General features: G+C 37.0%; 1 protein-coding gene across 1 annotated transcript in view; it reads left to right on the top strand.

Moving 5' to 3' along the window:
* Window positions 1-25,648, top strand: part of DTNBP1 (dystrobrevin binding protein 1) — a 62,401-nt gene that overhangs the window by 18,562 nt on the left and 18,191 nt on the right. The window contains exon 7 of the mRNA XM_054284530.1: window positions 8,562-8,584. Within this exon, the coding sequence (XP_054140505.1) occupies window positions 8,562-8,584 (23 nt within the window). The remainder of the gene's footprint in view (window positions 1-8,561; window positions 8,585-25,648) is intronic.

Below are 25,648 nucleotides of genomic sequence, written 5' to 3' on the forward strand. Positions count from 1 at the left end.
ATGAAATGTTTCTGACCTGAAGCTGTACTTGGCCATGGAGCTCGTTTGTATCCATTTCAGAGAGATCACCACATTTTCAAAAATAGCAACTTCCGATGCGTCAATTAAAAGGAGCTGCCCAAATGCAGCATTTTGTAGGAATACATTGGGAATAGCAGGGTCTTTGTCACTGGAATTGAGTGAATAGAGTTTACTGTATGTTATTTGACTGAAAATGTAATTGTCTGAATGATAATTTTTTAGGATGTCTTTTTTAAGAACCTGCTCTGTTTTTCAGTATTTGTCAGCTTTGAGAACTGACATAGAAGGAAAATAAATGTAAAAATCTAAAATACAAACCTTAGTGAGACTACTGTCTTTTTCCTTTTTGATGTTATTTAAGGAAATGCTTAACTTTAAGAAAAAATAAGTTCTTTAAATTTATGTGTATTCATAATTTTTGAATTGTAGAGGGTTTTTTTTAGTGTAATCCCGTGCTTTCATAATTGATGCACTAGGTGAAGAATTGGACAGACTGTCATAGTTTTTGTTGGATGCATTGCCATGCCATGATGGTGCTTTAGTGCTTCTGGGGTACAAGAATGTTTGATTTACTTTCTCATTCAGAAGAGTATAAAATTTATGGCAGTTGCATTCTGTGGATTAGAGATGTGTATGAGAAAACTAAGTCTTAGTTATTGTTGTTTTCTTCTGCAAACTCTATCCCTCTTTTTAATTGCTTTGGGAACAAAAGGAGCAGTAAGGGTTGTTGATGTAGGTACAGTGCCTTATCTGAGGCCTCAACAACATAAACATTTGAAAAGTACATACAGAAAAACTTCCATAGCTGTAGCTCTTGTTTAGAGCCCATAGCATTCCTCAAGCAATAGGCTGGGACAGTACTCTGTACTGCACAGCGTCCTCAGTGGTGATTCTTTCCCACCTGGCAGTGATACATTTAAATTTTATCTCCACAACCCTTTCAAGCTTTGCATGTAATTTATAAAATTTACTTTTTATATGTAAAAAAGTGTATATGCCCCTTTGTTGCAGATATTTCAAGCAAGTATATTTTTCCTTCCAACGTTGTGTATTGTGAATTGTTTCTGGGACCTGAGCTACATGTTTCATAGTTCTCATCAAAGTTTTCATCAGTGTAAATTTTCATGCTATACACTTTTTTGATCAGTCTTCTAGTGGTGTAGATCTGGAGCTGCCATACGTCTGTGTAAGTGGGTATCTAAATAAACATTTTTGCAAGATTGAATGCAGAACTTTTGTTATCTTCAGGAGTTTTACTGGCAGATGTGCAGTGGATGACTGGCTTTGAGTTTTCATTAGGCATTGTGTGAGTTTCTGTACTCACATTGTAAAGATGTTTTCTATCCTGTTTAATGAGTTTGAATGCAGCACAATCAGCAATATTGTATATAATATAATCAGAATACAAATACCAAGTGTCTTCATGTGGTGATAACTGGCTGGAATTAATTTTATGGCCATCAGTTGTTGCACTTCTTTGGCAGACATGTGGAATGAGAATTCCTATTGATCCTGAAGAGACTTGCACAATCTTTGGAAGAGTTTAATGGATAATTTTGCTTCGTTTTTTTGTAGTTTGAAGGCTCTAAACTTACTTTTTTTTTTCAAGAACTCTCGCATTACAGTATTCTGCATATGCCAAGCCAAAAGGAGCATGCTGCTTCATTATTAGTGAATTTTACTCCCATCAGTGCTCCCAGTATTTGGAAACATTGGTCAAGACTGAACACACAGCAGATTTGAAGATTGCAGGGGTTTTGGCAGTTTTTTCTCTTATTTGCAAAGTGTGAATGTACGGTATAATTTATGTCACTTTTAAGTTGATTTAATTTTGCCCTTTCTCTGGTGATCTTTGCTTGATACAGAGAGACAATGACATTGTTACAAAGAGATTTGCTGCTTACCTTCTCCTTATAGTCTTGTTTTCTTTCAAATAGGCAAATAAAAGACCTTTTTCTTTGGCTTTTGTGACCTGTGGTTAAAGACTGAATGTTTGTGTTGGATCCTCTGTACCCTACAGCACCTTTTAATAATGTTATCTAGAAAATAAAACATTATACGTTACATAATGTTTTAACATATGTTAAAACATTATGTGAATCCTGCATAATTTATCTCTACCTTTATGTGGTGCCTGTTAGTGGGCATAATCTGCAAATCCTGTCAAGCTGTTAATACCAGGCATTCTTTGTCCAGACTTACTGTACCAATAATAGGAACAGATGGTTTAAGACTGCCTTAATCATAATTTTGTACCCTCCCTCTCCTCAAAAATGCATTATTTGTATGTGTAATTAATTCATTGTGGCTAGTGGCAGAAGAACAGGGCTTAGATGCTTGTCATTACCACACTAAAATTCATTCTCTGTGCTGTGCCTCCTGATAAATTCTGTGTTTCTTCACTATGGATCATTTCCTGAGATCTTTAATAACTCCTTTCCACTTACATTGGAAACCAGTTCATTTAAAAGTAGTTTAAAAGAAATGTATGAAATGTGTTCACATTGACAGTGCATCTGTGAGGGAGATTTTACATTCCTGCGTCAAAGGGATGAGTTGAGGATGCCTGAAGAGATACAAGTTGTAACTTCTCTCTGGCACAATTGCATTCATGCTGTGTGGAACCACATTTCAGCATTTTAGGTGAAGATTGCACATGGAGTCACAAGCTCCTTTAACTTGTTTCTGTGAATTAGGATTGCTCCATATGTTGCTTACTGAATAATGTTGGGCAGTTTTTGAATACTGTCAGTTTTCTTCTTTTTAATGCTTATGTGGAAATTGATGTCCAGGTTAAAAGAATATCTGCAGTTTCTTGTGTGGCTTGCAGGAACTCCTTTTCTTTCTAGAAAAAAATGGTGGAGTTGATGGTGGAGTTGGCCTTTGGTGGATTGTTTGTACCTTCTCTGAAACTTCACCTTCTCTTACATTCTCTCTAATTTCCCAAATGTAGATTCTCTTAATATTCTCTTCTCAAATTTCAGCTTTCAACTTTGGTTCCTAAAATTTTGGTTATATGATAAAAATAAGCTGTTGATACATATATGTTTTAGTGATCCAAAGAGGTTGCATACTAAGATAATTTTTTTTTTAAAAATGTAAAAACTGTTGAGTTTTTTTGATAACAACAGGATAAAAGCAAAAGCATTAAACACTTTGTCCTGTGCAAAATCCTACATTTGAAGGCATGAGCTTTTGGAGGGAGCTAAGCATTTTCTCCACATTGCAGATTCCAGTTTGGAATGGTTCTAATGGTAATGGCTTGTGTCTGTCCCTTGGCAAAGGACAAGACTTGCCTGTAATGATTTGACTTCTACCCTTTTCTTATGATTTTAAGTCCATCTTCCTTATTTTTTACAGTTCTTTTGAATGATAGTGCCTGAAAATTGGCACCCCATGTTCTTAAGATTTGTTGGGGTTTTTTTGAAACATTGAAACAGAAATGCTTTCACTGTACCCTGGAATTGCTGAGTATGTTAGGGGAATGCTTGTTTTTGATTGTATTTATTAACTTGGTTACTAGAAAATGTTTGTAATTTCTGTTGCCAAAAAATGCTGGAATCAGTTCCATCTTTTGGATTGAACTTAACATAGAAGTTGTGCTGGAAAACTGACTTCAGCTACCTCTGTATCTGCATGAGTATGGAAGCAAGAAAAATCTCCATTGCAATATTATTGAAATGCCTTAGTTCTCTGCTCTTCTCTTTTAGTGGATAAAATGTCATTTTTGATGGTGGAGAATTCTGACCTGTCTTCAGTGTTTTGTCAGATGAATAGAAACCCTTGCCTGCAGTTCAATTCCAGCAGTAGTTCAGTAATAGCGTTGGTTTTTACTAATTTTTCAATACTTAAAGGCTTTTCATTGCTTCAGTCTCAAGTGTATTTCAAAGTAGTAATTGGCCTAAGTGTCTCCAAGGGGTGCTCAACCAATCTCAGGGATGGGGAAAACAATTTTATGTCAGGATTCACAAAAGTGCTAATCCTAACTACAAAAAAAAGCACTTAAATTATTTCTGTGCACCGTACAAGTGACATAGGTTTTGAGTTCTCCATATTTTGGCTTTTACTTCTGATGACATCCAGAGGAAAGTCCCAGAGGAGAGATCTCCTGGCTTTTTAGCTTACTAAAGCATGAGTCAGGCTATGGAAGGTTTTTTTTTTTAATACATAATTTTGAAGACTTAACTGTACCAGACATAGCAGAGAAAATGCAGCATTTCTTAGTCTCTGGGTTGGATAGTGTTAGGTGCCATAACTATTTTTATATTAATTTGCTGATAAGCGTCTATACTTTCTTCAAATATATTTTTTGTAAATAGTATTTATGACTCAACGCTTATTAACACATATAATTGTAAAATCTTTCAAATTCAATCCTCAATTTTTAGCATTTATATTCTGTCTCGATATTGACTTTTGTTATAGATGAGTCTAGTAGTTGGAGTTTATTGACTGTTACTTTCAGAGCCCGTGTTGTAAAATTGTTCCTGACATTAATTTAGGACTCTGTTGCTTTCTTATCTGCCTGTTTTCTTCTTGAAGATCAAGTAAGAAATTCTGTCAGTTCTGGCTGGTGGCATCTTTGTAAGGAATGTGGTGTTTCTATAGTTTCCTAGGTATTTAACTGGATTCCTTGATGTTTAGTTACACTTAGGAAATTGATCTTAGTGTTACAGCCCTTTGCAAGATACAGTAGAACCTGAGAATTTTTTTTTTTCTTACTGTTGCTAAACAAATTAAATTCCCTTTGATCTCAGTAGCTTAAAGCAGGATAGTTAAGCCTCCTGGTCCTCCCATATTCTGATTCCTAGGTTTATTTTTGTATGTCAGTGATACCAGTACAGTCTTCCTAGTGTCCATCTCATCTGCTCAGTGGCTGGAGCAGGGTTAATCCAACAGTGCAATAAAAAGCCTGAGGGGAATGGGAAGGTCCTTGGGAATTTGTATCTGCCTTCTAACTAGATTGTAACTCTAATTGGTCACGTCAGATACCCTGTGGGACAAGTCATATGTTGTAGACTATTTGTTTCACCTGTTGGCTCCACAATTATATGTTCTTACCACACACCCTGAATCTTAACTTTTCTGTAAATGAAGAAGTTGAGACCACTGACAGCATCATCATCAGAACATTCCAGGTATCTTAAAAACTGGTAACTGAGTTTGATGTGTACAGAATTTCACAGAGTAATTCAGTGCCCCTCCCCCCATCTATTTTATGAAAACAAGCAACTGGAAAGGCAGGGATTAACACTATTGCCTGCATGTGTGGCCAGATTGTTTTCATGGACATAACTTCAGTGTTAATGGAGACTGTACAGCCTCTTGCCTCTCAAGAAGGAGTCTGAAATTTGTAAATTGCTCTGCATACAGAACGAGATTACTTTTGAAGTGTCTCCATGCCTTTATAGTCTGATTATGTTAGACTTTAGCTTGTTATTTTAGCCTTTTTTTCTTGCTCAGAGGTGCTGAACTTTGTCTTTCACTGAAAAAAGCTATTCATATTATAATGTGCCTCCTAATTTAGTCCTTTCTTCTGAAAGCTTACTGTTAACTATGAAAAGGTAAAATGTATTCTTATATGAGTAACTAGCCAGGTTTTTCCATCAGTAACCTAAAATTTAGTAGCTGAAGAGCATATAGTCAGATGCCAGGTAGTTGTATTGCTCAGTGGTCAGACTCAGCATGGGAGCTCCTTTAATCCTGGACAGATGCTGAGCAGCCCACAAGCGCCTTCATGTGTAGAGAGGCCAGAGGCAAGGCAGGTGTGTGTTTTCCTTCTAATAGTAGTGGAAAGGGTTATCTCATCCATCTGTGAAGTGCATTAATGTTCTTTTGGATGAAAACTCTTTAAAATCCAGGGGCATTTCCCTATGGAATGCTTTCAATTGCCGTGTTTGTTTCCTCCTGCTTGTCTTTTAACCTTGCTTTGAAGGCCACTTTTCTAAAACTGCTTTCAATTTGATCCTTTTAATTTTAATTACTCTTCCAAATTGCTGTTTCTTTACTTTGTCTGTGTTCCAAATATGAAGTTCAATTCTTAATGTGAGGTCAGTGTATTCTGCAGATGACCTTTTGTCACTAGACTCTTACAGAAGACAAAGGAGGTATCTTCCTTCTGGCAGTTTATCAGTAAATACAAAAACATTTATTTACTTGTAAAAGGGAGAAGTGTAATACTCTGTTATATGTTTTTCTCTGTACATCTGTGTGCCAGGTGTTAATTACCCAACTAGAAAATGTTGGGTATATACTCTTAAGCCATTTGTTTTTCCAATGTCATCACAAGTCAGTTTCCTTTCCGCTTCTCAGTTTAGTGTCATGTTCTTACCAAAGCTGCTGATAAATGAGATTAAGGATTAAAATTTTTAAACTTCCAAGTTTTTATCTGGATAATTTGACTTCATGAATAAAAAACAATCTTTCATGTTGCTGATGCTGAACGTGGTTTCAGTAAGCATGTACTTCATTATGTATTTCTAAATAAAAGTTTTATTGAAAGTCTTGTGAGAAACCACAAGAGATGATTAATTCGTGCTGTGTAAAATATAAAATCTTCAGTCTTTGGATCTGAATTGGTATGAGGATACTAGGAAGTACAGATCCTTACATTTCAAGTCTGTATTTTTACTGTATACTAATCATAGATACTTTTAATTTTTCAGAGGGAAAGAAGTTTTTTTCAAATATTAATTTCCAACTTTCTTAATAAATGGTAATTATGTATATGGATATAGGAACAACATCTTAGTGCATCTCAACCCTAAAAATATCGATGGATTTTGAAAAGGAAATTTCTGGGGGTTTAGACAAAATGAGTGATTTGTCACTTGGCTACTGTATTACCATCTTGTTTACTAATCTCTTTGGACACAATGGCAGTAATTGTTTCATCTTTCCTTTTGTAGACATGTGTCATAAAATCTCCTGATTTTTGGTGCAAGTAATGTAGTTTTTCCCCTCTTACTTTCGCAAGATGTTTCTTCTATGGTTTTGTTTCAGTCCATGGAAAGCAACCATTTCCTGTGATTGTTGTCTCCTCAACTACTGTTCCATTATTTAAAAAAAAGGATAGCAACTTGTGAGAGTGTTTAAGAATTTTGTAACTCTATTTAGAGTATACAGGCTAGGAAAAAATTTTTGGGATGTGAACTTGCAAATCACAGGTATTGTAAAGTAGCTTTTTTCTCTGATATAACAGGGAGAAACTAGCTTGGGAAAGGGATGGGGGAAAAGCAGGAAAGGAAACAGATACTCACAGGAAGTTGCAACTAAGAGAATTCTGTACCGTGAATCACGCTCTAGCCTATTTCCTGGTAAAGCACCCATTCTTTCAAAAACCTGTATTTAACATTTGGTGACAAAAGTGGGATGTTCTCTGAAAATGTGGAGGTAAATGCATTCTCTTTCTTCTTTTATAATATTTTGGCCTGCTTAGAGATTAAACTATTTCAGCTTTGAGTGAGTTTTGTCTGTACTTGATGCAAGAATAAATGCTGAATTGCATCATGTGTTAAGGGATAGAAGGAGTTATTAAGGTATAGCATCTGCATTGTGAAACAGTGTCTCTGATAGGTGACTGAAGAGTGCTTTAGTCAGTGGATAGAGAATAGAATAATTTATCTGCTCAACTGTGAATTCAGTCTTTAATTTATTTTTCTTACAGTCGCTTTTTCTTCTGAATTCAGAATTTAACTAGGCATTCTCTGAGGTGCAGACTGAAAAAATGTTTGATTTAAATGAGTGTTTTGTAAGGCCAGCATTCTGCCTTATCTCAGTTATTACATTGATTCTTCTTTGGCCTTAAAATTCATGATGAATCACTACGTTGTAGTAATGGCAGTTGGAGCATTTTGCAATTTCTTTAAAACAGAGAAGATATTGCTGTTCATTTTATAGCCTCTGCATTCACAATTGCGTAACCACTAAAAGTAGAAAGTGGCCTGGTACAAAGGCGAAAAAGATACTCTTATCTTTTTCTTCCTTTCTTAAGCTTTCTGGTACATGGGTACTGTGGGTTATGTGTCATATTCCATACTTGAAAATCCTCTCCTCTGAGGAATGTGACTGTATGTCTCCTTGCCTGTCTTTCTCTTTTAACTGAGTGATATTGTCAAATTTTTCTGCTTCAGTGTTGCAAAGATGTTTTTGAGTAGCATTGATAAAAATGGAACAAAAATTGTTATTCACTGTGCTGTAAATTGGTAAATCTCTGCTAAGTAAAGGATGCTTTAGTAACTAATGCCTTAGGAAGTCTTGGTTATTTTTGGAGCAGTGTATCTGGAAATTATGTAGCTAGATATAAGTGTGCAGAATTTGTATAACTGTACATGTTTATAAAGAAGTGGTGGCCTAATTTAAAACAGATTGATCTTGTTTGCCCTAGGTAAACACATGTAGTAATATTACTGATATATATGGTGACAGTCAAATTCTTTGATTTTTGTCTTTTAGTGAGTCTTAAAGCATGTAAAATAAATCCTGTAGCTCTACATGTGGTATTTCTAATTATTTTTTTTAATTCTGCTCTTCTCCAACAGGAAGGAACTGGAGACATTTAAAGGTAAATTCTATTTTTATTTTCTACTTAAATGTTTGTAAGAGTTATGTTAATTTGTGTATTAAGTGAAACTAGGAAGGAACTTTTGCCCTCCTACATTTGACAGTGTTAATTTTGTGTTGACCCAGCAGGCAGTGTATTTTTCATTTTACCTGTTCTTGCTACGTTTTTTTTTTTTTTTTTTATAGAGTCCCAAGTGTAGGTAGAACACAGATATTTTGTTGTCTTATCTAGGTTTCAGAGATTCCCTTATCTAACTCAAGCCTTTCCCTTGGTGTTCGATTTTTGTATTTAAGGGCTTTTTCTTCAACTACTTGATGTCTCTTTCAGCATAGATATATTTTTGGCACATGTTGCAGGCTGTTACATGTTAGGTTTTTGTCTGGCTGTTTCCTGGGAATTTTTGCAATATTATGCAAATTTAATTTTTGTAGCTCAACTTGTTGGAGACACTCAATGATATATACAAATATTTGTCCAATATATGATGTAATGGCTGGCAACTCTGTCATGTGCTATTGCTTTATCTCTGGTGCATAGATGGAACACAGTCCCATTTTCAGTAAATCCTAAACTGGGGCTTACTCTACCTACTGACATTAATGTTTGATCAGCTTGAGAATTGCTATTTTCTCTTCCTTTGGATAGGATGTGACTCTGGTTTTGTGACTAGTATTTATGAGAATGAAGTTGGGTGCATTGACTTATGTCAATCAATTGTCTCTTGAAATTGAAAGGAGGGATGGAAATTTCTATCAGCTGCATTCCTTTGCCTTTTCAGTTCATTACTATCTCATCTTTGTGGTGCTACAAAAGGAAAATAACAGTTACAGTAATAGATAAGCAGCAGAGATTATGTAAAATGTCACTTTTTCTGTAACTTACCAAACCAACCCTTTTGTTGATTGATTTGACAGCTTTCAACATAGAGCAGCTCAATACAAAACAGAACGTAATGCCAGGCTCCTTCTGATCCAAAGCAAGGCAGCTGCTTTGTAGTATCTGGTGCTTGTGAGAACAGTGAATCCTGGTTTTTTGTTTGTATTGATCAAGTATTTTAAATGAGTTTCTGGAAGCCAGAAGAGTGGTTTCCAAAGTAATTTTTCCCTAGGCCCCTTCTTGTTTTAATAGAGACTTTAATGCTGTTTGACAGTAAGTATTTTACAAAGACAGTTATTTTGATGGAAGAGGAACCTGCTAGCTGTGTGTTGACCTTGAAATTTATACCAAACTAAGCAATGGATACAGAGGCAGATGGATTTCCAGTATTGGTTTTGAAAGACTGGTCTTGGTAGCCAAGAGATGGCTAGATAAGCATAGAGGGATGCATTGTGGAAAATGTATATTAAACATCTGTCAGCCTAATTTGTGTGCGTTTTTCGTACAGTGAACTGGCGGACAAGCTTGTACCTGACAGAAGAGAAGGGGAGTAATAGCTAAGAAAATTTCAAGAATGGTCTTGTGAAGCAGGTCTAATTCCTTTCTAGAAGATGACAACAAGAAGGTTTAAAATAAACAATAGATTCAGTGTTTTGATTTTGGCAACAGTTTTCACTGTTTTGCCTGACATTTCCCAGGAAATTCGGATTAAACTACTAAATATCCAGGTGTACAATTGATTGAAAGTACATACTTGGAGGGAATGTTCTTGGGTTTCTGACTCACTAAGTTCTCCGATCTTGGAATTTTTTGTTGTCAACCCAGATTATGAAGTAGAGATATTCGTTATATTGGCTTCAGTCAGTCTTTTTCTGGCCTTTTGGACCTTACATTATTGTCTGGCATATCTTTTATCAGCTGGAAATAGGGAGAGTAGGAGATTCCTAGTTGTGAAGGATTCTTTACATAATGGCAGATGGTTTGGTTCTAGGACAGCTTTGCCCAATTTTACTCGGGGCTCCTACTTGAGTTTTCTGTTTTGAGCTGCTTCCAGGGCTTACTAGATTTTGGCAAAAATGATCTGTCACTTGGTTGGCTTTAGTTCCAGTTGATGAAGCACACTGAGATAACTCTGTGGATGTCCATAGGAATCCTGTCACAGAGAAAGGAAAAGGCAGCAGCAAGGGCAAGCAATGTGTCTTAAGTTAACAGCTTAACACTGTTATTTAAAAAGCAAAAGAAACCAGGAAAAGTTGGTTCCAACTGAAACATGTGAAGTAGTTGAGTAGATGGTTCTTTACATTTTAATATTGCAAGTATAGGCTACATCTTCAACTAATTTATCTTTGCATAACTGTCTAGAGTGAAATGTCTTCCTCAGCATTCTGTTCATGAAATACCAAGTGCAGGGTCTATAAAGAACAACTGTTTAAAATATCTTCCTGTACACATGCATCTTTTAGTGCATTTGCACTTGAAATCATAGTACATTAAAATCTGTTCCAATGGCAAAACCCAAAATGCCATTTTTTTTATAATAGTAACTTGTTATTTGTGAATTTGAATACCATATGCTAAAAAGTAATAGCTTCCAGGATATAAGGATGGTAAATGTCTTGCATAAAAATATCTTCCATAAAGATACAAGATCACTTTATCTGAATATGCAGGAATTAAAGTACCACCAAAAAATTCCTTCAATATGTTTGCTAGAAGGGTTAAAAGAGAGTTGTATGCACTTTTTTCAGTGTCCAGATGCAACTATTTATGTTCATCAGTGATGAGTTCTTATGCCTTGCTCAGGATAGAAAGTAAGTTTTACTGGAGTTAAGAAACTGAATGGTCTAGTCTGAGATTCAAATTAGCTCAGCACTAGAAACTTGAATGCTGTGATGCATGCCATCAATTGCACAGTGAATACAGAAAAAAAATGCAAATTTTATGTTGGCACTGACCCTGAGAGTGCAGGTGTGACTCACAAGGCTGCTGAGTGGCTTCACAGACCTTTCAGATCTGTTTTAAAACTTTACTTCCCTGGAGTTTTGTGGATGTGTAAATACAAATAGGTATACAGGTGTAGTCTGTAGTAAATTTCTGAAATATTCAAAGGTCTGTAACCTTAAAAACATTTAAAGTGCCCTTATATATGCACCTAGTATTTATTTATTTTAATATCAAAGCAAAATCTCCACAACCAGGAAATGGAATCGTTCCTGGTTTTATTTACAACTTCCCACTGTGTGTGCCAAGGTACAAAGTGGTAATGCATTGATCTTTTAAGTATGTTTTTTGAAGATACCAGGGGTCACCCAGAAGGAGCCCTAACAAGGAATGTATATATGCCAGTTTGCAGCATTGAGAAGTGTTTAGAATCCACTGACTCTCTTGCTCATTGAAGTTGGTACATTTAAGGAGCATAAGAATAAATAAGAATGTAATACTACTTTGAGAAATTATGAATTATTTTTGTACCTGTCAATGTTTTAGAATTTGTTTCTGCCATTTTCATGTTGGTATTTGAAAATTGTACTCTATTTCATTGTATGGAATGAAACAGATTTTACTGTTCTTCCTTTTGTTTTAAGACTTATTTTTACAGGGCTAGACATTTTCCTTTGTTGTTTGCTGCGCCCACAGTGTGCAGGGGCAGGACAAACTTTTCCATTCTCTCCTCTTTCAACCACAAGGGTTTTCTATTACAGAGTAATTGAAATTGATTATTATTTAATAATCTGTGGTGCTGAGAAAGTGAAGGTTAGAAGCTTTTCTCCTTTTTTTTTTGGTGTTAAACATCTCTCTCTGAAGTAGGCAGGGAATGAGTGTGTGATGTCTTTGTCGACACTGCTGCAGCACTGGCATTTATGTATGTGAATTATGGGGACAGAACATCTCAAAGATTGTCCAGTTCCTTATCTTTTTTTAGTACCTTATCTTAGAGGTCTTTGCTGTAAAAGATGGTGGTTTTATGAATTGGAAAACATTGGTGTGCCATATGGAGTAGCCTGCAAGTTTCTTTCTAGCTTGCACCAATTTCAGTCTTGGGAGAACTGCTCGTAGGAACTGGCTTATGCTCTGTGCTGTCCTCTCTTGGCTGACACTCATAAAGGTGCTAAAAAAAGTTTTCTGTTCTGAATCTTGGCAATTTCTTGCAATAGTAGAGTTTAGTTTACTTGATATTTATGTGTGGTTTTGATTTTAGTATTTGACGTGTTGTGCTCTTGCATCGTTTAGGAAGGTATCATTTTCATTTTACAGCTGAGAGGCTGGAAATTGGATAGCGCATATGTGGTTATTTGCTTCTGATAATTGAAACCTAGTGCATTTAGGCCTGCACTGAGATTTCAAATCATTCCATCATCCTTCTAGGCACATGGTACCATTTTTTAATTTATTTTTTTTCTTTTTAGAGTTAACATTCCTTTCATTCCAGAGCAGCCGAGATTGTGTAGTAAATAGTTACAGAATACTGTTAATCTCATTAGAAGATGGAAGAGTGGAGTAGATAATGGGGTAGGTAATCAGTAGTGAGAGAGTAGGGAAAAAAATAAAAGTTTTGAAAGTAGTGGAATTGCAGTCATAATAACATAAGTTGCTGAGTGTACTTCTAGTTTATCCAGATAGGAGCTATATACATGATAGATTTCAAAATTGTTTGTAAAAATCTATTTTAATAGAAAGTTCAGGATGCAGTGTTTTGAGTTCTTTTCTGGAAAGAGAACTAAAGCCCTAGAGGCTGTTTGGAGATCAGCAACACAGCACTTTTGGACAATTGAAAGGTGGCAGCAACTTTGCAAGGGCAAATACGCACATGGCTTTGGCTACTGAGTCATGCATATTTCTAAGCTTTAGCAGGATTAGTTTGATTCAAGCTCAGGGAAACAGGTCATATGACCATTTTCAGCACTTTTGTTTACAGTACAATAAAATATGTTTTCAGCCCTTTGAATCAGAGGTCTCTCCCAAACAGGGCCTTTGAAGTTTTAACGGCTTTATCAAAATATTCCCTGAGAAACTGACCTGTGAAGTAAAGAGGTGTTTTTTTCTTGCTTTTGCCTTCAAGGTTAAGTCATTAGGTCAGATTTGATATGCAGATTTTTTTGGCATCCCTATTCATGCATCTAATATGCTGCTCTTGAAATTGCAGTTTTCCAGTCCTTTTATCAGGAGCTTAAATATGTTTATATCCAAACTTTAATTTCTGGACTTTCACTGTTCCCTCTTTCCAAGAGCACACAATATTTGGAACAGTTTGTTGACTCCATCTCTTTGTTTGCTGTTTTTTTGAAATCTACTCACTTTAACAAATAATATGTCAAACTGATTTTTTTTTTCAACCAGTCTATGGATCCTCTTTATCGTGCTGTGTTCTGATGGCTGTCAAAATAAAACTCCTTTTTCCTGCTCTTCATATTGCCTTCCAGATGCATGAGTAATATGCAGTGGAGGTCTTTACAGCTCGTGGTTGACAAAGCTCATAAATTCAGTGACGTAGCTGCTCTTGAAGTTGAGCTGTCATTTTGAGCACATAATCCTGTATGTTTCTTTTGAGCAAGAGTAAGGTGACACTGTGGTAGAAATTAATTCCAGCCACATGGAGTTCAATTACTTTAACATTTCTGTGGTCCAAAATTTCAATATTTAAACCTTGTAGCACAGATAACTCTTGCTTTGTCATACCAGAGAACAGTTAGGAAACAATTTCTTAATTCTTTTGTAATAAAGCTAAAATGGAATTAAAATTTCAGATTTGTATTCTGATATGAGGGCTTTTCCTCATAATTTTGCTATGAGCTGAAAATACCCTGATAGATTTCTAGTTAGTACTGTGTTTTACTAGCTTCTTTCCCATCTGGGCTATAGAAGGAGGGCCTTCCAACTTTGGATGCTCTGTGTTGTTTGTGGCAAGAACTGACCAAGACTCTTATATATGATAACCATTCTCTAGGGAACAGAAAGATTTGAGTCTTGGGCACTTCTGGTCAAACCTTGAGTGAAAGGCAAATAAGTTAAGTAATTAAGTCCTCCATTTTAGTGTAATAGGATGAAACAGATGGAGGAAGAAACAAAATTCTGAATTGTCCTTATAGCTACCTTGCTTTTGATTTCACTTTTTATGTTTTCAGGTATGCAGACTCTTGCATCTGTTTAACATTTTTACAGTTTCTAGGTCTGTATCTATCTTTTTGGGTCTTCTATTTTTGCTCCTTTTTTTGCTGTCCTTGAAATGGTATGGCCTTAAAATCAAACCTTTTAAAAAACAGTAATTTTGTTTTACAATCCTTTTAAACAGAGGAATTTAGGGAATTTAAGGGTTCAGTCTTGGTCTTTCACTGTTTTCAGTCCTTCCCAGGAAAAAATTGAATCTTTATACATCTGGACAGATATTACCAACACTGCAATGTATGTGTGAGCTTTCAAATATACATTTCTGTAGCCCACAGGTGGATGGTGATGAGTTGTGTGCATCTGATTTTGTTTGGCTGAGTTTTCAAATTTAATGGCATACTTTGAGAACTTTTTCTGTCTATGAATACATACCCAGGAACAGTGAAAGTTTTCAGTTTTCTGGGATAATGCACAAAAGCAATTGCTTGCCTCTTGCTGACCCTCTGCACATGACTTTGTTCTCAGTTGGCAACACAAATTGAGCATGGGGTGTAATTGAAAATGTATTAGCTGCCTTTGCCAAATCCAGCAAAACATTTGCTGGATTAAGTATTAAGACTGGGAGTGAAGCAAACTACAGTGGATAATATCTTGTGTACGCATTTATTTTGCAGATGACTGGAAAGAAATTTATCTAATATGTTAGTAAGCGTCGAGTCTTTGGGACAGATAATATTTTCTATACAAGAAATAGAATTTACATTTCATTGTAATTGAAATTGTACATTTCAATTGGCATATTTCAACTGTAGAAACAAAATTATCTACAATTCTACCTTTGATTACTACATCAGAAAGCCCATTTCCACTGTGCTTTGCCCAAAGGAGGCTGCATTGTCAACTAACTCAATATATAATGGTTTGGGCTGAAAGGGACCTTAAAGATCCTCTGTTTCCAACCCCTTTGCCATGGCTGGGGTGCCACTCACTAGCCCAGGTTACTCAGAGCCCCATCCAACCTGGCCTTGAACACTTCCAGGGATGAGGCACCCACAACCTCTCTGGCCAACCTGTGCCAGTGCCTCACTACCAACTGAGTAAAGAATTTCTTCCTGACATCTAATCTAAACCTGCAGTCTTTCATTTCAAATCCATTGCCCCTTGTCCTGTCACTATCAGCCCATTTAGAAAGTCCCTCTCCCTCCTTTAATAAGCCCCCTTAAGACCACAGTGAGGTCTCTCTGAAGTAATCTTTTCTCCAGACTGAAAAACCTCAGCTCTTAATAATTTGATATGATGAGGAATTATTTCCTTTTGTTCATTTTTTATTAGTTTTCACCTGGTGAGGTGAAAACAGGGCTATTTTTGTTAGTGTCAATAGAGCCTTAGGTGGATTGTCGTGATAGAATGGCATTCATTACTAAGGTGGTTATATATTGGAAAAAGGCCTGAATTTAAAAAGCTGTAAATAGGGAGTAGGGTTTTGAAAGAGAGTTTCAAAAGGCTCCTGTAGAGAGACCAGATTATTTATGGGCAAACTAGATAGTCAGATTTTCTTGGAATAAACAGCGTGTGCTGTTGTAACTTGGCCAATCAAAGATAAGTTTTGGTTTTGTCCCTTCTACCCTAAACCACTTCTAGTTTAATGCTTTAAATGCCTTTTTTTGTTTGTTTGTTTGTTTGTTTGTTTGTTGTGTGTTTGGCTGTAATGTAACTTTTTACATTACAGATTCGATAGTGCAGTTTGTAACCTCCATGCTCAACTAGATTTCAGGATTTTGTGTGATGGCTGTCGCCTGAAAGTACTGTTCAGAAAATGAATTAGCATAACCCATAGAGTGCTGATGTTGCTGATACTTGTGAAACCTTGTGTTTATCAGGGGTTTTTTAATGCTAATTCTGACTGGGTAAGAGTGAAGAGCAGGAACCTTCCTTTCTATTAAATTCTGCTTTATCTATGTATATTTTTAGAGAATCTTGTGGGTTTTATTTTGTGAGACACCCATATGCCCTCTCATCTTGTCTTTGCATTGCATTTTGAGGGGGCTGGTTTATCCTCCCAACAAATTTTAATAGTTATGCATTTTACATAGTTCTCTCTTTTTTTTTCCCTGATTCCTATCTCTTTGTAATCTAGTATTGCACTGAGTCAAAAGCCCTTTCAGAGGTCAGATGTATCACAACAAATTTGGCATCACTGCAGCTTAAGATAAGATGCCTCATGGGTGTGCAGGTGCAGGTCCTGTTGGCTGTGGTGGAAGTTTGCTCTTGCTGGAATCAGCCTTGCAGAATCCTGTTTTTGTGAGGAGTGGAGGAGGCCAGGGTAACAACAGGGATTTTCTTCAGCCATTGCCAGGGTGAATAGCAGACTGTGTAGATAATAGGGAACAATTTCATGGGAACATAAGTCCTGTCATACTCAGTTTATGTAGAACAGAAAATATTTTAAGGTGTAATATTTTAATTGTCTCTAATGCTTAAATGACTGATGTGGAAAAAAATAGAAGTCAGTTCTGTCTGCAGCTCTAACTTGAATTCATCCTTTAATTACTGAAGTCCAGACTGAAGCAGGATTATCTCACGATTATTATTATTCTTTTAATCTTTCTCATAGATATTTTTGGTGTTATTTTCACCAGTTAAACCCAAGTTTTGTAGGCCAAACATTCTGGGTATTTTTACTTTTAATGATGTCAATTGGAGAAGTATTTGTAATATAATAGCTTTTTGTCTCTACTCTGTATTTTGATAATTGTCACAGAGAAGGTTTGCTAAATGCGATCTTTTTAAGAAAAAGAAAGGAATTGCTACAGCTGTCCTGGTTTCTGGCATCACTGTGCACCCTCCTAAACTGAAAAGGCAACGTGTGCCAGGGTTCCCAATTCTGAGGAATGCCTTACAGTTTTTGAACATAAAATGCACTGTTGTGTAACTGCAGCATCAGCACAGCCAGAGATTCTCAGTCATATGCTGTTGCTGTAGGGTTTTTTTTTTCAGTTTTTGATGAAAATGTAGCCTGGATATATAATACAGAAAATTCAGTTTTCAGTGGAGAATACTGTTCTAATTTATTTAAAAATCACATGCAAGGCTTTTAATATTTTATGTGTGAAGTAAGAATAGTATGTAATCTGGTTTGTGGGGTATCTGAGCTAAGCCATGTTAAGGACAGGCACTTTAAGGGGTGAGCCTTGTGAAGGGTGCCTAATTAAAAAAGAATTCAGAGCCCTTCTGTGCCTTTCCCCTTGCTCCCGCATCATGTGCAGCCGCTCCCAGCTCTCTGCCAAGTAAACACATGCTGTGGCTGCGTGTCATCGGATTAGATCCCGCTGGGAAGATTTCAGTCTCCGCAGCACCCCTTGGTTCAGCAGCGTGTGGTATCTTCCCAAATACATGCCTGCATTTCTGGTGGAGCCCAGCTGCCGGGAGCCTGTGCTCAGGTTCTGGGGAGGCGCTGCCTTGAAGCATCCATGTGTGTGCAGCTGCATCTGCGTGCGAGTGGCCCATCGGAACCTGCCCGTCGCGGTACCCCTGCTTTGGAGCAGCAGCCTTCTGGCAAAGGGCTTTGTTCTGCATCACTGAAGATGCACATCGCCGGGGCTGCTTGGTAACTGGAGCTTTCACTTGACCAGTGCTGGGTTTCTTTTTACTTGCTGATTTCTTACTGCCATGTCATCTCCGGGAGGCACTGAGAATACTCAGAAGAATTCACGTAGGTGGAACTTTATTATCATCTTTGTTATTTCTCACCTTAACTTGCCAAGCTAATGTAAAATGCAAAATGAAATTAAAGTTAGCTTAATTAATTTCCTCAGTTACCATCATTGCCTTATTTGCAAAGGGTGTGCTGCAAATGACAGGTTAATTATCAACTTGATTTAGCAAATTGGAAAGAAATGGTGACTTAATGTCTATTTTTCCAGGGCTTTTGTTTATTGCTTTGCTTTTGTCTATCGCTTTGCATTATTGTCAGGGTAATATTAATCAGAATTAGTAAAAGAATGCAAATACGCAGATATTTTGTTAACTAAAATTCAAGCAGGCGTGTCTAAGGGTGGGGTGACACCAGATGATGAGAGGACACAGAATTATTATCTGAAGATAAAACCAAGAATGAAAAAATAGAGCAGTGAATGTTAGCATAGATAATCTCGCTAATTTCCTTTAGATAAATAAAACAAATGTTAAAGGTGTATTTTAAATGAAGCAGCTAATGCTATTTACATCCATACAAAGCCCCCTTTATCATATGAAACAATGTTCTTAATCATGCAACCAATAACGTTTTTATGCTGTTAATTTGTAAGTAATGGTGTTTAGAACTGTGCACTAATTGAAGTAGAAATAAAATGTAGATTTCTACTCTGATTCTTTTTATATTCTTTTACATAACCACTGGAAGAGTTTTTTTTCTGTTACCATTCATGTGGATTTTTTTTCTGTAGCTATCCAGAGCCAAAAGATAAGAGTAAAAGGAACTATTTGCAATTTTAATAACCTGTTGGAACATGTCTTTAACAAGGCTCTACCTATGAGTTGTAATTTTGACCACTAAAGTTGATATTTGCATTGAATAATTATTTAAAGTTGAAAATTATGTTTTAAGCAATTCATCTGATATGGGAAAACTCTTTACATTTGTGTTGATTACAAATACTTAATTTGTAAATATACTTGCTTTCCATTAGTCTAGTCAGGTCAGTTGATTGCTTACTTAAAGATAGCAAAATTTATCCTCTGTTCTGCTTAATGTGATGTGACCACTGTGCACTCAAAATTGTATAGTCTTGCAAGCAATGTATATATCTGTATCTATATACATACACTGCTGATATAATCCATTTTGTATTCTTAACTGCTTGGTGCATATTGGCAAAAGTTATCCCTCTTTACTTGTTCTCATTTACTTGTTCTTTGTTCTTGCAGTGAAAGTAAGGGCACAGAGGGGCACAGCTGAAGTATTTATCTTTTTCCTTATTTACCATATCTTGGACAGTAGAACAGCTTTTTTTATCTGTGGGGTGGGGGCCAACCTTGGTATTATATAAAGACTAGAATATGAGATTGGAGAATAATTTGAAATGTAAGCCTTAGCAATATTGCTCCAAGTACTTCTGGGAAGAGGCAGTAGAAAGTAGAAGCCTTAGTGTGAACATTAATATTGGAAAGGTTAACACCTCTATGGTAAGCAGGATTATTCTAATTTTTTTAATCACATTTTCATTTCTAGCTTTGTGACAGAAAAAAAGGTAATGCAAGACATGTTTTTTTGATAATCTCTTTGCTCACCACCTATGTAGACTGCAGTTAATGACAGGTTAAAAAATGCTTATATACCTACTTTTAAACTTTCTGACAAGACCAGCTGTAGTGTTTTTTGGGATGCTGAAAGACCAAATGCTGTAGGCTCTTGCTGCCTGTGACTTTATCAGGGTGCAAATGAATTTTTGGACACATTTATAATGACAGTATTCTTTCTTTTGGCATGCTGCTTCTATTTTATGTTAGAAATGTAACTGTAAATGCAGACATTTCATCAGTTTGATTTGTAACTAAAGAAATGTACAGCAATAGAGTATACACTTTTTATGTTTCTCCACATGATGCCATTTATTTCTGTAGTGGTACTCTAAATATGATGCTATTCCGGTTGTTACAGTGTTCAAAAAGAGTAGAATTGTTTTAAAAGCTGCAGTAGAAATAATTTATTCCTTCCTTATAGCATGTTCTTACATAAATCTGAGCCCCGCCTTTCCCAGCAGTGTGTCATTAAACTACTTGTTCTGCTCAGGTTCTAATGATGTGTGAGGATGGCTGAGGTGTGCGTGTGAGCATGTAGGAATTCTGAATGCTTCTCTACTCCTTTCAGTAAATGGAACAAAAATGTGGATATTTTGGTAAACTCTATAGCCCATTTTATTTGAGTGTTAGGTATGTCATGTGAAATTGTATCAAGGCAGTGGAGCTGAAATTGTACAAACATAAGTCTTTGGTATTGTAGCTTGTGTGGTGTCCTTTTTTGGGATGTATCTGCTTTTGTGGGTGAAAGATTGTGTAATAAAAATAGATATTTCAAATGTGAGCTATTTTTAAAAATCAGCAACACATTTTTATATGTACATAATATTTCTAGATTGCGTATTTCTAATAGAGTGTGTGAATTAAAGCCAAAAGAGGTTAAGAGGCAGTTTTGACTTACACAATGTTTCATTTTTAATCACTTGGGTTACTCTGTGGATTAGAGTGAAATAAGAATCTTGTGGAGATGTCACTCAGCTCTTTTTTCCTTTTACGTAGAAGGCAACTAGTGCTATTTTGATGTTGCATAAATGAGACTTGATCAAAATGTAGTTGGCTGTGTCTCATTTTAAATCAAACGGGAATGGTGCCATTTATAGGAATAAGTTTCTGTCTTAATTAGATGATTATGTAATCACTCCAGACCTTGCACACCAGCATTTCCATTGGCTCAGGAGGGTTTTCCCTTGATCATAATCTTAAATCCTCATAGATTTATTCTCTCTGGTTATTGAGCATTAAACTGGAAGCCCATGCCTCGAGGAGAAGACATACTGAACACCACACAATTTATTTTCATTTACTTTGTGTGTTCACAAGGGTGGGAAATGAAACTGGCGGTACTTGATGGGCTCAGGGTTTGCAGGTCACCAGTGATGTGGGAATTGCCATTTTGCTGACACAATGTCCTAAGCCTTTATTTTCCTTTTATAAAGATTTACCTTTATTTCAAAGAGCACCATTGTCCATGTGGTTACTCTCAGGTGCAGGGTGGTTTCTGTCCCTTGATGGAGAGCAAGGGTCCTCGAGGAGGGCCTGCAGCTTCAGCTTCTGTCTCCACAAAACTGTGTGGCTGATAGAAATCTATCCACATTATGGGTTTGGGTGACATATATATTTTTTCCCTTTTTGCTTGTTGATACGTATTTAGAGAGTTGTGCTGCCAGTCAATTAGTGTCTGGCTCTTCTTACAATTGAGCATGTTTCTGATGCAGAGCTCTAGGAAAGCTGACAGGATAGAAAGCGAAGTCCTTGATTTTCAGCTCATTTGGGAAGCCATAATGGGTGTGAAAATGTCCATTAGGGTGGGAGGAAGTCTGGAAGAGATACTTCAGTCTCTCTTTCTCATGTATGCTCTGTCCCTGTCTAGAGTTCAGGGTGCCTTTGTACCAATGAAGTTTTCTCCTGCATACTAGTGATTATTCAGTCTAATAAAACCCACGGAGTGAAAACTAAATTTGGTATGTGAAGGAGTTGTGGACTAACTCTAGAATAGAAGAGAAAACAGAAAAAAATTTATCTAGCACAGACAAAAATAATAAATAGCAAACCAAAAAGTTTGGCAAATGACAGGTTATTGAGTGAGAATGATTTAGGAGGAAAGCAATCTCAGTTACGAAGTCTCTTTTGAGAAATGAACTATTAGGATTAATTCAACTGTGAACAGGGTAAATAACATTCAGGGATGGATCAATCTTGAGGTTTCCAGTGGACAGCTGCAAATGAGGTGTTAGAGAAACAGTTGAGTTATAAGAAGAGAGCTCATTTCACAAGATGCTAGGAGAGAGAGCTTGGCTTGCTTGACAGAACAGGGGACATGGAGACTTCTACATGTAAACATATTGAAGGAGTTAGCATCAGGAAAAAGAAAAATTCCTGAAAGGCCGGGGTGTATTGGACTGGGGGGAGCAGGGGAGGTTGTTTTGCAGTAATTACTGTGCCTCCAGCTAATTGTTAATTGTGTAAACTGCTGTAGTATTAATTTAGCAAAGAGGCTTTCTTAAATCCAATAGGCATGAAAATGCTGCCTGCCTATGTTGTGATGCTGCTCAGTTTTTTGTTTTGGCATCAGTTGCTTTCTGCCCTACCATAGTTGCCAAGTTACTGGGAAAGAGGAATGCAGGAGCTTCGACTGACACATTTGGAGTGCTGCGTCCAGTCTGGGCTCCTCAGTACAAGAGAGACCAGCAGCTCCTGGAGAGGGTCCAGTGGATGGTCCCAAAGATAATTAGAGGTCTGGAGCATCTCTCTTATGAGGAGAGACTGAGGGAGCTGGGCCTGTTTAGTCTGGAGAAAACAAGACTGAGAGGGGATCTCATTAAAGCATACAAATATCTCAGAGGCAGGTGCCAAGAGGATGGTGCCAAACTCTTTTCAGTGGTGCCCAGTGACAGGACGAGGAGCAATGGCCATAAACTGAAACACAGGAAGTTCCACCTCAACATGAGGAAGAACCTTTTCACATTGAGGGTGGCAGAGCACTGGAACAGGCTGCCCAGGGAGGTGGTGGAGTCTCCCTCTCTGGAGACTTTCAAAACCACCTGGATGTGTTCCTGTGTCACCTGCTCTAGGTGACCCCGCCTTGGCAGAGGATTGGACTGTACGATCTCCAGAGGTCCCTTCCAACCCCAACCATTCTGTGATTCTACTGAAGTCTGTTGGGCAAAAAATTCTGTTGGTTTTCTGATTTTTGTAATTCTCTTCAGAGGGTGAGAATTAATAGCTCTGTGGTATAAATTTAGCCATCGATGACTAACCTGAAACTTTGTTATATAAATGTCAATTTTGCCATATTCTGCTAATTGGATCCATGTTCCAGTGATGTCCTCACTTATCATTCTTAGTTGCTATTTTGATATAGAAGGCAACGTGGCATCTGCCTTGCTGGCAAAGGCTCCTGTAAAGAATTCTGTATAAAGCCAAAAAATTGTATGGAACCATTAACTTTGCTTAAAAGGGCAAGTCTGAGAAAAGAGTGGAGAAGGTTTTTGATTTTATCATTGCCTGAAGACTTAACCACATACAACTGGGATTTCTTCACAGAAGATAGAAGCTCCAGATACCACTAACTAACATTAAAAGTGAGCTGATCTCAGATTTAGTCTGGTCATTTCAGTGATGAACATGCATGCCTTTTCATGTTCTAAGCATAAGGGACAGAATAAAATTTTATTAAAATGTTTGGGCTTTTCTTAATTTTTCTTGAAACTTCAGTTTAAAAACATCACTGTTTGTTAGGATTGCCTGTTTGCTGTGGACAAAGATACACTGGTTCCCCCTTGTTTTTCAATTCCATTTAGTACATGATATTTTCTGGCTTATGTTTTACTGAGCTCTGGGGAAAGTATTAGATAATTTGTGAAAGCATGGAGTTACTGTACAATGTAGCATTTTTTTAGAAGTGCTTTCCTTTTTTCTTTAAGTACAAGTTGCTGACTCCCCTCTGCATTTGTAAATGGAGCATTAGTGGCCATCAGTGTGATCTCTTATGTCATGACCTAAAAAGTAAATTTGAAAAGCTGCATTCCCTCCCTTCTGGAGCCCTGGATGATTGCCAGAACTTTGCATTAAAACCCACAAGCAGTGGTACTAGGACAGTTTTTGCCTTAAAAGATAGGTGGAGTTACACGCGGATCACCGCGCCAGCATCTCTGGCGGGATGGAGACAGATTTGCTCTGACAATATAATGCGCTTTGCAAGCTTCTATTTTAAGAATTCTTTGTGCTATGACTTTTTTAAGGCTATACTGGGCAGGTATTTTGTTTCTCTTAAGAGTCTCACACTTTTGGAGGATCCAAGTTCATAGAGACACTGTTAAATTCTGCGAGTCAAAAAGTATGTGTACCTAGAGAAGTATTTTTCAGAGTACTTCTGATCATAGCTCTTCATATTTTATAGTTGAGCTACTTCATAGTGTTCTTTTGCCCTGTTACCTCTTGGGTAGATGCAATCCAGTCTGTGATGCACCTGAGAACTGATTTCCTATAGGACTTTCATCACTCCACAAATAAGTAGAGTGATCTGCAAAGTCTTGATTTCCTCATTCATCCTCAGGTGGGTGAAGCAGGGGCAGTGCAGGTGCCAATGGCACATCCTTGTGCTCAACACACCTTGGATCTGACCTCCAGATCTCTCCTTGAATGAGTAGGTAGCTCAGTTTCTGGCCTCTGACAGTTGTTCTGCTAGCACTGAAACACAGATATCATTTGTAATGGCTGGGTAGCTGAGTGGTTTGTATTTGGGGGGCAGGGAAGCAGTGGAATTAATTTGCTGTGTCAGTTTATATAACCTTGGTGACTCAGTGGGTGCACATTATGCTTCCAGTACTGCTCATTTAACTAGTTGGCTGCTGCCTTGCTCTCAAACCTGTCAGGTCTGTTCCTATAGGTTAATAAAAGTGAAAGGTGAATATGGTCAACTGTTTAGAACTTCTAAAGAATATTTTAAAAAGAAGTTAACATGCTTTTTTAATGAGACTTTGAAATGGGGTCTTTCCAAATAGAAAATCATCATATGTGACCTATATTATTATAGGCCACCTTACTGTAAATTTATGGTCTTCATTTTAACTTGGAGGTTTAAGAATAACGTTTCTTGTTTTATTTTCTATATACGTGCTTATAAAATAAAATCTCTTCCAGTCTTATTATGTTTTTTTTCCTAGGCTGAGTATCCTCATTCAGTTTGCTATTTAGAAAGCATTAGGCAGGTGTTAGAAAAAGCGGGCCATCAGACTTTAATAGCTGCTGATGTGATTACTGTTTTCACTTTTAAAAATGGATTATAATAGCAGTATGCAAGTAAATAATGTCTGAGCTATTTTGAATAGTAAATGGAAACTGCTCCTTGCAAACTTCTTCATCAAAATGCAATTTATTTTAGCCCTTTAATACTTCATATGTTCATATATATGAAATTATTTGTACTGTATTGGGTACAATGCATTTGTATTTAGCCCGGAGAAAAAGAGGCTTGGGGGGACCTTATTGCTCCCCACAACTGCCTGAAAGGAGGTTGTGGTGAGGTGGGAGTCAGTTTCTACTGCCAGGTAACAAGTGACAAGAGAAAAGGAAATGGCCTCAAGTTGTACCAGGGGAGGTTTAAATTGGATGTTAGGAAAAGTTTCTTTATGGAAAGGGTTGTCAGGCATTGAAACAGACTGCCCAGGGAAGTGGTTGAGTCATCTTCCACATGTTTGTGGATGCATCCCTGGGAGCACTCAAAAACATGGAAATGGCACTTCAGGGCTTGGTTTAGCGGTGAGCACGGTGGGGGTGCTGGGT

Source organism: Melozone crissalis, unplaced genomic scaffold, assembly GCF_028551555.1.
Source record: "Melozone crissalis strain CALT ecotype California unplaced genomic scaffold, PUWL_Pcris_2 ptg000042l_1, whole genome shotgun sequence".
NCBI lineage: Eukaryota > Metazoa > Chordata > Aves > Passeriformes > Passerellidae > Melozone > Melozone crissalis.